This window comes from Salvelinus fontinalis, chromosome 32, assembly GCF_029448725.1.
Source record: "Salvelinus fontinalis isolate EN_2023a chromosome 32, ASM2944872v1, whole genome shotgun sequence".
In the NCBI taxonomy this organism is placed as follows: domain Eukaryota; kingdom Metazoa; phylum Chordata; class Actinopteri; order Salmoniformes; family Salmonidae; genus Salvelinus; species Salvelinus fontinalis.
In genome coordinates, this window is record NC_074696.1 from 9,773,699 (window position 1) to 9,788,299 (window position 14,601).

At 38.5% G+C, this 14,601-nt stretch overlaps 1 protein-coding gene across 6 annotated transcripts in view; it reads right to left on the bottom strand.

Moving 5' to 3' along the window:
- Positions 1-14,601, bottom strand: part of LOC129830698 (gamma-aminobutyric acid type B receptor subunit 1-like) — a 301,577-nt gene that overhangs the window by 15,599 nt on the left and 271,377 nt on the right. For all 6 annotated transcript variants that reach the window (XM_055893314.1, XM_055893313.1, XM_055893311.1 and 3 more), the window contains exons 22-23: positions 10,814-10,942; positions 9,715-9,861 (exon numbers count right to left, since the gene is read on the bottom strand). In XM_055893314.1, the coding sequence (XP_055749289.1) occupies positions 9,715-9,861; positions 10,814-10,942 (276 nt within the window). The remainder of the gene's footprint in view (positions 1-9,714; positions 9,862-10,813; positions 10,943-14,601) is intronic.

The following is a 14,601-nucleotide window of genomic DNA, read 5'->3' on the forward strand; positions in this document are numbered from 1 at the left end:
TATACCTACTGTATACCTACTGTACAACATAACTGATCCTATACCTACTGTATACCTACTGTATAACATAACTGATCCTATACCTACTGTATACCTACTGTATAACATAACTGATCCTGTACCTACTGTATACCTACTGTATAACATAACTGACCCTAAGCCTACTGTATACCTACTGTATAACATAACTGATCCTATACCTACTGTATAACATAACTGATCCTACACCTACTCTATAACATAACTAATCCTATGCCTACTGTATACCTACTGTATAACATAACTGACCCTATACCTACTGTATGACATAATTGATCCTATACCTACTGTATAACATAACTGATCCTATACCTACTGTATACCATACCTGATCCTATACCTACCGTATAACATACCTGATCCTATACCTACTGTATAACATAACTGATCCTATGCCTACTGTATACCTACTGTAAAACATAACTGATCCTATGCCTACTGTATACCTATTGTATAACATAACTGATCCTATGCCTACTGTATAACATAACTGATCCTATACTTCTGTATACCTACTGTATAACATAACTGATCCTATACCTACTGTATACCTACTGTATAACATAACTGACCCTATGCCTACTGTATAACATAACTGATCCTACACCTACTGTATAACATAACTGATCCTATGCCTACTGTATACCTACTGTATAACATAACTGACCCCATACCTACTGTATAACATAACTGATCCTATACTTCTGTATACCTACTGTATAACATAACTGATCCTATACCTACTGTATACCTACTGTATAACATAACTGATCCTATACCTACTGTATACCATACCTGATCCTATACCTACTGTATAACATACCTGATCCTATACCTACTGTATAACATAACTGATCCTATGCCTACTGTATACCTACTGTATAACATAACTGATCCTATGCCTACTGTATACCTATTGTATAACATAACTGATCCCATGCCTACTGTATACCTACTGTATAACATAACTGACCCTATGCCTACTGTATAACATAACTGATCCTATACCTACTGTATAACATAACTGATCCTATACCTACTGTATAACATAACTGAATCTATACCTACTGTATAACATAACTGATCCTATGCCTACTGTATAGCATAACTGATCCTATGCCTACTGTATAACATAACTGATCCTATACCTACTGTATAACAAAACGGATCCTATACCTACTGTATAACATAACTGACCCTATGCCTACTGTATAACACAAGTGATCCTATACCTACTGTATAACAGATCCTACACCTACTCTATAAGATAACTGATCCTATGCCTACTGTATAACGTAACTGATCCTATACCTACTGTATACCTACTGTACAACATAACTGATCCTATACCTACTGTATACCTACTGTATAACATAACTGATCCTATACCTACTGTATACCTACTGTATAACATAACTGATCCTGTACCTACTGTATACCTACTGTATAACATAACTGACCCTAAGCCTACTGTATACCTACTGTATAACATAACTGATCCTATACCTACTGTATAACATAACTGATCCTACACCTACTCTATAACATAACTAATCCTATGCCTACTGTATACCTACTGTATAACATAACTGACCCTATACCTACTGTATGACATAATTGATCCTATACCTACTGTATAACATAACTGATCCTATACCTACTGTATACCATACCTGATCCTATACCTACCGTATAACATACCTGATCCTATACCTACTGTATAACATAACTGATCCTATGCCTACTGTATACCTACTGTAAAACATAACTGATCCTATGCCTACTGTATACCTATTGTATAACATAACTGATCCTATGCCTACTGTATACATACTGTATAACATAACTGACCCTATGCCTACTGTATAACATAACTGATCCTACACCTACTGTATAACATAACTGATCCTATGCCTACTGTATACCTATTGTATAACATAACTGACCCTATACCTACTGTATAACATAACTGATCCTATACCTACTGTATAACATAACTGATCCTATACCTACTGTATACCTACTGTACAACATAACTGATCCTATACCTACTGTATACCATACCTGATCCTATACCTACTGTATAACATACCTGATCCTATACCTACTGTATAAAATAACTGATCCTATGCCTACTGTATACCTACTGTATAACATAACTGATCCTATGCCTACTGTATACCTATTGTATAACATAACTGATCCTATGCCCACTATATACCTACTGTATTACATAACTGATCCTATACCTACTGTACACCCACTGTATAACATAACTGATCCTATACCTACTGTATAACATAACTGATCCTATACCTACTGTATACCATACCTGATCCTATACCTACTGTATACCTACTGTATAACATAACTGATCCTATACCTACTGTATACCATACCTGATCCTATACCTACTGTATACCTACTGTATAACATAACTGATCCTATACCTACTGTATAACATAACTGATCCTATACCTACTGTATACCATACCTGATCCTATATCTACTGTATACCTACTGTATAACATAACTGATCCTATACCTACTGTATACCTACTGTATAACATACCTGATCCTATACCTACTGTATACCTACTGTATACCATACCTGATCCTATACCTACTGTATAACATACCTGATCCTATTCCTACTGTATAACATAACTGATCCTATGCCTACTGTATACCTTCTGTATAACATAACTGATCCTATACCTACTGTATAACATAACTGATCCTATACCTACTGTATACCTACTGTATACCATACCTGATCCTATTCCTACTGTATAACATAACTGATCCTATGCCTACTGTATACCTACTGTATAACATAACTGATCCTATGCCTACTGTATACCTATTGTATAACATAACTGATCCTATGCCTACTGTATACCTACTGTATAACATAACTGACCCTATGCCTACTGTATAACATAACTGATCCTACACCTACTGTATAACATAACTGATCCTATGCCTACTGTATACCTACTGTATAACATAACTGACCCTATACCTACTGTATAACATAACTGATCCTATACCTACTGAATAACATAACTGATCATATACCTACTGTATAACATAACTGATCCTATACCTACTGTATAACATAACTGATCCTATGCCTACTGTATAGCATAACTGATCCTATGCCTACTGTATAACATAACTGATCCTATACCTACTGTATAACATAACTGACCCTATCCCTACTGTATAACACAAGTGATCCTATACCTACTGTATAACAGATCCTACACCTACTCTATAACATAGCTGATCCTATACTTACTGTATACCTACTGTATAACATAACTGATCCTATACCTACTGTATACCTACTGTATAACATAACTGATCCTATGCCTACTGTATAACATAACTGATCCTATATCTACTGTATACCTACTGTACAACATAACTGATCCAATACCTACTGTATACCTACTGTATAACATAACTGATCCTATACCTACTGTATACCTACTGTATAACATAACTGATCCTATATCTACTGTATACCTACTGTATAACATAACTGACCCTAAGCCTACTGTATACCTACTGTATAACATAACTGATCCTATACCTACTGTATAACATAACTGATCCTACACCTACTCTATAACATAACTGATCCTATGCCTACTGTATACCTACTGTATAACATAACTGACCCTATACCTACAGTATAACATAACTGATCCTATACCTACTGCATAACATAACTGATCCTATACCTACTGTATACCTACTGTATAACATAACTGACCCTATGCCTACTGTATAACATAACTGATCCTACACCTACTGTATAACATAACTGATCCTATGCCTACTGTATACCTACTGTATAACATAACTGACCCCATACCTACTGTATAACATAACTGATCCTATACCTTCTGAATACCTACTGTATAACATAACTGATCCTGTACCTACTGTATACCTACTGTATAACATAACTGATCCTGTACCTACTGTATACCTACTGTATAACATAACTGACCCTAAGCCTACTGTATACCTACTGTATAACATAACTGATCCTATACCTACTGTATAACATAACTGATCCTACACCTACTCTATAACATAACTGATCCTATGCCTACTGTATACCTACTGTATAACATAACTGACCCTATACCTACTGTATAACATATGTGATCCTATACCTACTGTATAACATAACTGATCCTATACCTACTGTATACCTACTGTATAACATAACTGATCCTATATCTACTGTATACCTACTGTATAACATAACTGATCCTATACCTACTGTATACCATACCTGATCCTATACCTACTGTATAACATACCTGATCCTATACCTACTGTATAACATAACTGATCCTATGCCTACTGTATACCTACTGTATAACATAACTGATCCTATGCCTACTGTATACCTATTGTATAACATAACTGATCCTATGCCTACTGTATACCTACTGTATAACATAACTGACCCTATGCCTACTGTATAACATAACTGACCCTATGCCTACTGTATACCTACTGTATAACATAACTGACCCTATACCTACTGTATAACATAACTGATCCTATACCTACTGTATAACATAACTGATCCTATACCTACTGTATAACATAACTGATCCTATACCTACTGTATAACATAACTGATCCTATGCCTACTGTATAGCATAACTGATCCTATGCCTACTGTATAACATAACTGATCCTATACCTACTGTATAACAAAACGGATCCTATACCTACTGTATAACATAACTGACCCTATGCCTACTGTATAACACAAGTGATCCTATACCTACTGTATAACAGATCCTACACCTACTCTATAACATAACTGATCCTATACCTACTGTATACCTACTGTATAACATAACTGATCCTATACCTACTGTATACCTACTGTATAACATAACTGATCCTATGCCTACTGTATAACATAACTGATCCTATACCTACTGTATACCTACTGTACAACATAACTGATCCTATACCTACTGTATACCTACTGTATAACATAACTGATCCTATACCTACTGTATACCTACTGTATAACATAACTGATCCTGTACCTACTGTATACCTACTGTATAACATAACTGACCCTAAGCCTACTGTATACCTATTGTATAACATAACTGATCCTATACCTACTGTATAACATAACTGATCCTACACCTACTCTATAACATAACTGATCCTATGCCTACTGTATACCTACTGTATAACATAACTGACCCTATACCTACTGTATGACATAACTGATCCTATACCTACTCTATAACATAACTGATCCTATACCTACTGTATACCTACTGTATAACATAACTGATCCTATACCTACTGTATACCATACCTGATCCTATACCTACTGTATAACATACCTGATCCTATACCTACTGTATAACATAACTGATCCTATGCCTACTGTATACCTACTGTAAAACATAACTGATCCTATGCCTACTGTATACCTATTGTATAACATAACTGATCCTATGGCTACTGTATACCTACTGTATAACATAACTGACCCTATGCCTACTGTATAACATAACTGATCCTACACCTACTGTATAACATAACTGATCCTATGCCTACTGTATACCTACTGTATAACATAACTGACCCTATACCTACTGTATAACATAACTGATCCTATACCTACTGTATAACATAACTGATCCTATACCTACTGTATACCTACTGTATAACATAACTGATCCTATACCTACTGTATACCTACTGTATAACATAACTGATCCTGTACCTACTGTATACCTACTGTATAACATAACTGATCCTATATCTACTGTATACCTACTGTATAACATAACTGACCCTAAGCCTACTGTATACCTACTGTATAACATAACTGATCCTATACCTACTGTATAACATAACTGATCCTACACCTACTCTATAACATAACTGATCCTATACCTACTGTATACCATACCTGATCCTATATCTACTGTATACCTACTGTATAACATAACTGATCCTATACCTACTGTATACCTACTGTATAACATAACTGATCCTATACCTTCTGAATACCTACTGTATAACATAACTGATCCTGTACCTACTGTATACCTACTGTATAACATAACTGATCCTGTACCTACTGTATACCTACTGTATAACATAACTGACCCTAAGCCTACTGTATACTTACTGTATAACATAACTGATCCTATACCTACTGTATAACATAACTGATCCTACATCTACTGTATAACATACCTGATCCTATGCTTACTGTATACCTACTGTATCACATAACTGACCCTATACCTACTGTATAACATATGTGATCTTATACCTACTGTATAACATAACTGATCCTATACCTACTGTATACCTACTGTATAACATAACTGATCCTATACCTACTGTATACCTACTGTATAACATAACTGATCCTATACCTACTGTATACCATACCTGATCCTATACCTACTGTATAACATACCTGATCCTATACCTACTGTATAACATAACTGATCCTATGCCTACTGTATACCTACTGTATAACATAACTGATCCTATGCCTACTGTATACCTATTCTATAACATAACTGATCCTATGCCTACTGTATAACATAACTGATCCTATACCTACTGTATACCATACCTGATCCTATATCTACTGTATACCTACTGTATAACATAACTGATCCTATACCTACTGTATACCTACTGTATAACATACCTGATCCTATACCTACTGTATACCATACCTGATCCTATACCTACTGTATAACATAACTGATCCTACATCTACTGTATAACATACCTGATCCTATGCCTACTGTATACCTACTGTATCACATAACTGACCCTATACCTACTGTATAACATATGTGATCCTATACCTACTGTATAACATAACTGATCCTATACCTACTGTATACCTACTGTATAACATAACTGATCCTATACCTACTGTATACCTACTGTATAACATAACTGATCCTATACCTACTGTATACCATACCTGATCCTATACCTACTGTATAACATACCTGATCCTATACCTACTGTATAACATAACTGATCCTATGCCTACTGTATACCTACTGTATAACATAACTGATCCTATGCCTACTGTATACCTATTGTATAACATAACTGATCCTATGCCTACTGTATAACATAACTGATCCTATACCTACTGTATACCATACCTGATCCTATATCTACTGTATACCTACTGTATAACATAACTGATCCTATACCTACTGTATACCTACTGTATAACATACCTGATCCTATACCTACTGTATACCATACCTGATCCTATACCTACTGTATAACATACCTGATCCTATTCCTACTGTATAACATAACTGATCCTATGCCTACTGTATACCTACTGTATAACATAACTGATCATATGCCTACTGTATACCTATTTTATAACATAACTGATCCTATGCCTACTGTATACCTACTGTATAACATAACTGATCCTATACCTACTGTATACCTACTGTATAACATAACTGATCCTATACCTACTGTATAACATAACTGATCCTATACCTACTGTATACCCACTGTATAACATAACTGATCCTATACCTACTGTATAACATAACTGATCCTATACCTACTGTATACCATACCTGATCCTATACCTACTGTATACCTACTGTATAACATAACTGATCCTATACCTACTGTATAACATAACTGATCCTATACCTACTCTATACCATACCTGATCCTATACCTACTGTATACCTACTGTATAACATAACTGATCCTATACCTACTGTATACCTACTGTATAACATAACTGATCCTATACCTACTGTATAACATAACTGATCCTATACCTATTGTATACCATACCTGATCCTATACCTACTGTATAACATAACTGATCCTATACCTACTGTATACCTACTGTATAACATACCTGATCCTATACCTACTGTATAACATAACTGATCCTATACCTACTATATAACATACCTGATCCTATACCTACTGTATAACATAACTGATCCTATACCTACTGTATACCTACTGTATAACATAACTGATCCTATACCTACTGTATACCATACCTGATCCTATACCTACTGTATAACATACCTGATCCTATACCTACTGTATAACATAACTGATCCTATGCCTACTGTATACCTACTGTATAACATAACTGATCCTATGCCTACTGTATACCTATTGTATAACATAACTGATCCTATGCCTACTGTTTACCTGCTGTATAACATAACTGATCCTATACCTACTGTATACCTACTGTATAACATAACTGATCCTATACCTACTGTATAACATAACTGATCCTATACCTACTGTATACCCACTGTATAACATAACTGATCCTATACCTACTGTATAACATAACTGATCCTATACCTACTGTATACCATACCTGATCCTATACCTACTGTATACCTACTGTATAACATAACTGATCCTATACCTACTGTATAACATAACTGATCCTATACCTACTGTATACCATACCTGGTCCTATACCTACTGTATAATATAACTGATCCTATACCTACTGTATACCTACTGTATAACATACCTGATCCTATACCTACTGTATACCTACTGTATACCATACCTGATCCTATACCTACTGTATAACATAACTGATCCTATGCCTCTGTATACCTACTGTATAACATAACTGATCCTATGCCTACTGTATACCTATTGTATAACATAACTGATCCTATGCCTAATGTATACATACTGTATAACATAACTGATCCTATACCTACTGTATAACATAACTGATCCTATACCTACTGTATACCATACCTGATCCTATGCCTACTGTATACCTACTGTATACCATACCTGATCCTATACCTACTGTATAACATAACTGATCCTATGCCTCTGTATACCTACTGTATAACATAACTGATCCTATGCCTACTGTATACCTATTTTATAACATAACTGATCCTATGCCTACTGTATACATACTGTATAACATAACTGATCCTATATCTACTGTATAACATAACTGATCCTATACCTACTGTATACCTACTGTATAACATAACTGATCCTATACCTACTGTATAACATAACTGATCCTATACATACTGTATACCTACTGTATAACATAACTGATCCTATATCTACTGTATAACATAACTGATCCTATACCTACTGTATACCATACCTGATCCTATACCTACTGTATACCTACTGTATAACATAACTGATCCTATACCTACTGTATACCTACTGTATAACACAACTGATCCTATACCTACTGTATACCATACCTGATCCTATACCTACTGTTGACCTACTGTATAACATAACTGATCCTATACCTACTGTATACCTACTGTATAACATAACTGATCCTATACCTACTGTATACCTACTGTATAACATAACTGATCCTATACCTACTGTATACCTACTGTATAACATAACTTATCCTATACCTACTGTATACCTACTGTATAACATAACTGATCCTATACCTACTGTATACCTACTGTATAACATAACTGATCCTATACCTACTGTATAACATAACTGATCCTATACCTACTGTATAACATACCTGATCCTATACCTACTGTATAACATAACTGATCCTATACCTACTGTATAACATAACTGATCCTGTACCTCCTGAATGATCTTCTGAAGTTCCTTGTTCTCTCTCTCCAGCTGTCTGGACTTCTCCTCATCGTTGTTGTTGGTGGATGAGCCCTGTGTCTTCACGGTCTCCTGGGTGTCTGACTGCCACTCTCCTCGGGTGATCAGGCGACGCATCTACAGTACCACCATAGAGATAAACAATCTGTCCTGTAACATCTACAGTACCACCATAGAGATAAACAATCTGTCCTGAAACATCTACAGAGTACCACCATAGAGATAAACAATCTGTCCTGTAACATCTACAGTACCACCATAGAGATAAACAATCTGTCCTGTAACATCTACAGTACCACCATAGAGATAAACAATCTGTCCTGAAACATCTACAGTACCACCATAGAGATAAACAATCTGTCCTGTAACATCTACAGTACCACCATAGAGATAAACAATCTGTCCTGAAACATCTACAGAGTACCACCATAGAGATAAACAATCTGTCCTGAAACATCTACAGTACCACCATAGAGATAAACAATCTGTCCTGAAACATCTACAGTACCACCATAGAGATAAACAATCTGTCCTGAAACATCTACAGTACCACCATAGAGATAAACAATCTGTCCTGTAACATCTACAGTACCACCATAGAGATAAACAATCTGTCCTGTAACATCTACAGTACCACCATAGAGATAAACAATCTGTCCTGAAACATCTACAGTACCACCATAGAGATAAACAATCTGTCCTGAAACATCTACAGTACCACCATAGAGATAAACAATCTGTCCTGTAACATCTACAGTACCACCATAGAGATAAACAATCTGTCCTGAAACATCTACAGAGTACCATAGAGATAAAGAATCTGTCCTGAAACATCTACAGAGTACCACCATAGAGATAAACAATCTGTCCTGTAACATCTACAGTACCACCATAGAGATAAACAATCTGTCCTGAAACATCTACAGAGTACCATAGAAATGCATACACAGTGCTTGAATTGAGCTGGTGCTCACCGGTACGCAATATGTTAACACAGGTACTGTAACAGACAGAGTGTAGTTACTGACTGAAGCTTCTACTGTACCACAGAGACAGACTGTTATTCTACCTTGGGGACAAAGAGCACCACCAGGGTGATGTAGACAGAGAAGACGATGGCCAGGGAGGCGAAGGCAAACGAGGCGTCCTGCTGCGACGACAAGATCATGGTGACGGGAGCCGTGATCATACACAGCACCTGTAGGGAGGAGGGGGAGAGACACAGAGTGAGACAGGGGAGGGGGTAGGAGGAGAGAGATAGATGGAGTGAGAGAGGAGGGGGAGAGACACAGAGTGAGACAGGGGAGGGGGTAGGAGGAGAGAGATAGATGGAGTGAGAGAGGAGGGGGAGAGACACAGAGTGAGACAGGGGAGGGGGTAGGAGGAGAGAGATAGATGGAGTGAGAGAGGAGGGGGAGAGACACAGAGTGAGACAGGGGAGGGGGTAGGAGGAGAGAGATAGATGGAGTGAGAGAAGAGGGGGAGAGACACAGAGTGAGACAGGGGAGGGAGTAGGAGGAGAGAGATAGATGGAGTGAGAGAGGAGGGGGAGAGACACAGAGTGAGACAGGGGAGGGGGTAGGAGGAGAGAGATAGATGGAGTGAGAGAGGAGGGGGAGAGACACAGAGTGAGACAGGGGAGGGGGTAGGAGGAGAGAGATAGATGGAGTGAGAGAGGAGGGGGAGAGACACAGAGTGAGACAGGGGAGGGGGTAGGAGGAGAGAGATAGATGGAGTGAGAGAGAGAGAGAGAGATGGAGTGAGACAGGGGAGGGGGTAGGAGGAGAGAGATAGATGGAGTGAGAGAGGAGGGGGAGAGACAGAGTGAGACAGGGGAGGGGGTAGGAGGAGAGAGATAGATGGAGTGAGAGAGGAGGGGGAGAGACACAGAGTGAGACAGGGGAGGGGGTAGAAGGAGAGACATAGATGGAGTGAGAGAGGAGGGGGAGAGACACAGAGTGAGACAGGGGAGGGGGTAGGAGGAGAGAGATAGATGGAGTGAGAGAGGAGGGGGAGAGACACAGAGTGAGACAGGGGAGGGGGTAGGAGGAGAGAGATAGATGGAGTGAGAGAGGAGGGGGAGAGACACAGAGTGAGACAGGGGAGGGGGTAGGAGGAGAGAGATAGATGCATTGAGAGAGAGAGAGAGAGATGGAGTGAGAGAGAGAGCGAGGTAGAAAGGGAGAGAGCGGGATAGAGAGAGAGAGCGACGGAGAAGAGAGAGAGAGAGAGGAATGAAAAATGGGAGTGTGAAAAATGAGGGAAGAGAGACGGGACAGAGAGGGGGATAGTAATCAATACGTATTGACCAACAGTCATCTCTCCTCCAAAACCTGCAAAATCTCATCCAGACTGGCAAATGGAAAAACCCTGCCGTCAAACGGAGGCGATATCTTTCTCTGTCGAATCATTAATCACAGCGGACAGGTCACAGAAGGAAAAGACGACAATCTCAGAGTACAAATAGAATCCACAGTGCACCCTATTCCATATAGAGATCTGGTAAAAAAGTAGTGCACAATCATTTGGAAATAGGGTGCCATTTGGGAAGTACCTTTAGATTCTTCCAGAATTGTTCCAACTAATTTCACCTTGATTCCTCCTTGGTCTTCGGGAGAACAAATCATTTCCTATTTTTCCCCTCCGCTTGTTATTTTTTTTAGGGGGGGGGGGGGTTGGGGAGGAGCTGATTAGCCCCTGAATGTTAACTGCTCCTCTTTGATTCATCTTTAATTAATTTTATCGTCTTCATTTAGTTCCAGAAAATGAGCAGGTCGGCACCTCTCCGTGCTCCCATTCTTGTAGTGTCTACGATAAATAGATGTGAGTGCCTGGCCACTTCAGCAGATGGTGTTGGTGGTGGTGGAATCAGTCTCATTAGTTTTACATAGAAGGGGGATCACTGGGACACCATTCATCACAAGGCCAGAGAGAGAGAGAGAGAGAGAGAGAGAGAGAGAGAGAGAGAGAGAGAGAGCGAGAGAGAGAGCGAGAGAGAGAGAGGAAAGAGAGAGCGAGAGCAAGAGAGCGAGAGAGAGAAAAGAGAGAGCGAGAGAGAGGAAAGAGAGCGAGAGATAGGAAAGAGAGAGACAGAGAGAGAGGAAAGAGAGAGACAGAGAGAGACAGAGATAGAGAGAGGAAGGAGAGAGAGAGAGAGAGACAGAGAGAGAGAAAAAAGAGATAGAGAGAGAGAGAGGAAAGAGAGAGAGAGAGAGAGACAGAGAGCCCAGAGAGAGAGAGAGACAGAGATAGAGAGAGAAAAGAGCGAGAGAGAGAGAGACAGAGAGAGACAGAGAGAGAGAGAGAGAGAGAGAGAGAGAGGAAAGAGAGAGAGACAGGAGAGAGAGAGAGACAGATATTGTTATTACTGTTATTGTTATTACTATTATTATTGTTGTTTATCATTCCAAGTAGTAATGGTATGGGTGGTAATGGTAATGATAGCAGTTTAGTGATGGTGGTGGTGGTAGTAGTGGTAATGATGATAGTAGTTATAGTACCGATGTAATGGTGAAGATGACCGTTATTTAGTTATAAGTTAGTTATAGTTTCATTTTTTTATTACATTACATTCGATATTTGACTGTTACCATTTTATTGTTACTATTTTTATATTTAATTTTGTATTATTATTTACTGCCATTCTATATTATTATTTGTCATTGTTTATAATTTTATTACAATGTATATTGTATACATTGTTGCTTTGGCAATATTGACACAATGTTTTTCATGCCAATAAAGCAGCTTGAATTTGACAGAGAGAGAGAGGAGAGAGACAGAGAGAGAGAGAGAGAGAGAGAGAGAGAGAGAGAGAGAGAGAGAGAGAGAGAGAGAGAGAGAGAGAGAGAGAGAGAGAGAGAGAGAGAGACAGAGAGACAGAGACAGAGACAGAGACAGAGAGAGACAGAGAGAGACAGAGAGAGACAGAGAGAGAGACAGAGAGACAGAGAGACAGAAAGACAGAGAGACAGAGAGACAGAGAGACAGAGAGACAGAGGGACAGAGGGACAGAGGGACAGAGGGACAGAGGGACAGAGAGACAGAGAGACAGAGAGACAGAGAGAGAGAGAGAGAGAGAGAGAGAGAGAGAGAGAGAGAGAGAGAGAAACAGGGCAGGGTTCTCTTCTCAATTTTCTCTCCAGCGCCAATTTGCAATTCTCTCAGTCAGTTTTAGCTTAAATTGGGTTCAATGCATAATGGGTAATCCTCAGAGATGAATTAAAATACAACGATGGAAATTGGAAAACAGGAAATCCGCCATAGTGGGGACAACACTCTTGATTAAAATGCTGTGTCACCGCCGCAGTGCAGTGCTGAACTGGCAGGAGGGACAGTGTTATTCTATTTCCAGACTCAATACCAAACAGTGAAAGACCACACTTAAATCATCCAAATTGGCACACTGGGCATCTTCTCAATTTGACATTTGGACGCAGAGAATATCCATGTTAGAAGTATTTCTTTTGTATTTTTTTTTGCATTTAATTTTTGATCAGCCACACAACAGGACAGAAACGGCTAACCGGTTGTAGTAATAGAGAGATAAATATGAGTCGTTCTTTGAAGATCACTGGAGGAGGAGAATGTCTGTCGAGAGGGATTCACACAGATGATCAAATCCTCCAGAGACATCTAACTCTTTCCCTCCCACCCTCTCTCCCTTTATCCCTCTCCCTCTGTGTGTGTTTCCATCCAAAGTGTTGCAGTAGAGGGATAAGGGGCTTTAGACAGACACACAAAACACAGAAGACATGTGACTTTATTCCCCCTGATGAGGAAGGGAAGAGGCCCTAGTTACTACCTTCTATCGCCCATCCTCTCTGCTGCCTCTCCTCTGTTTTCTGATAACAGATT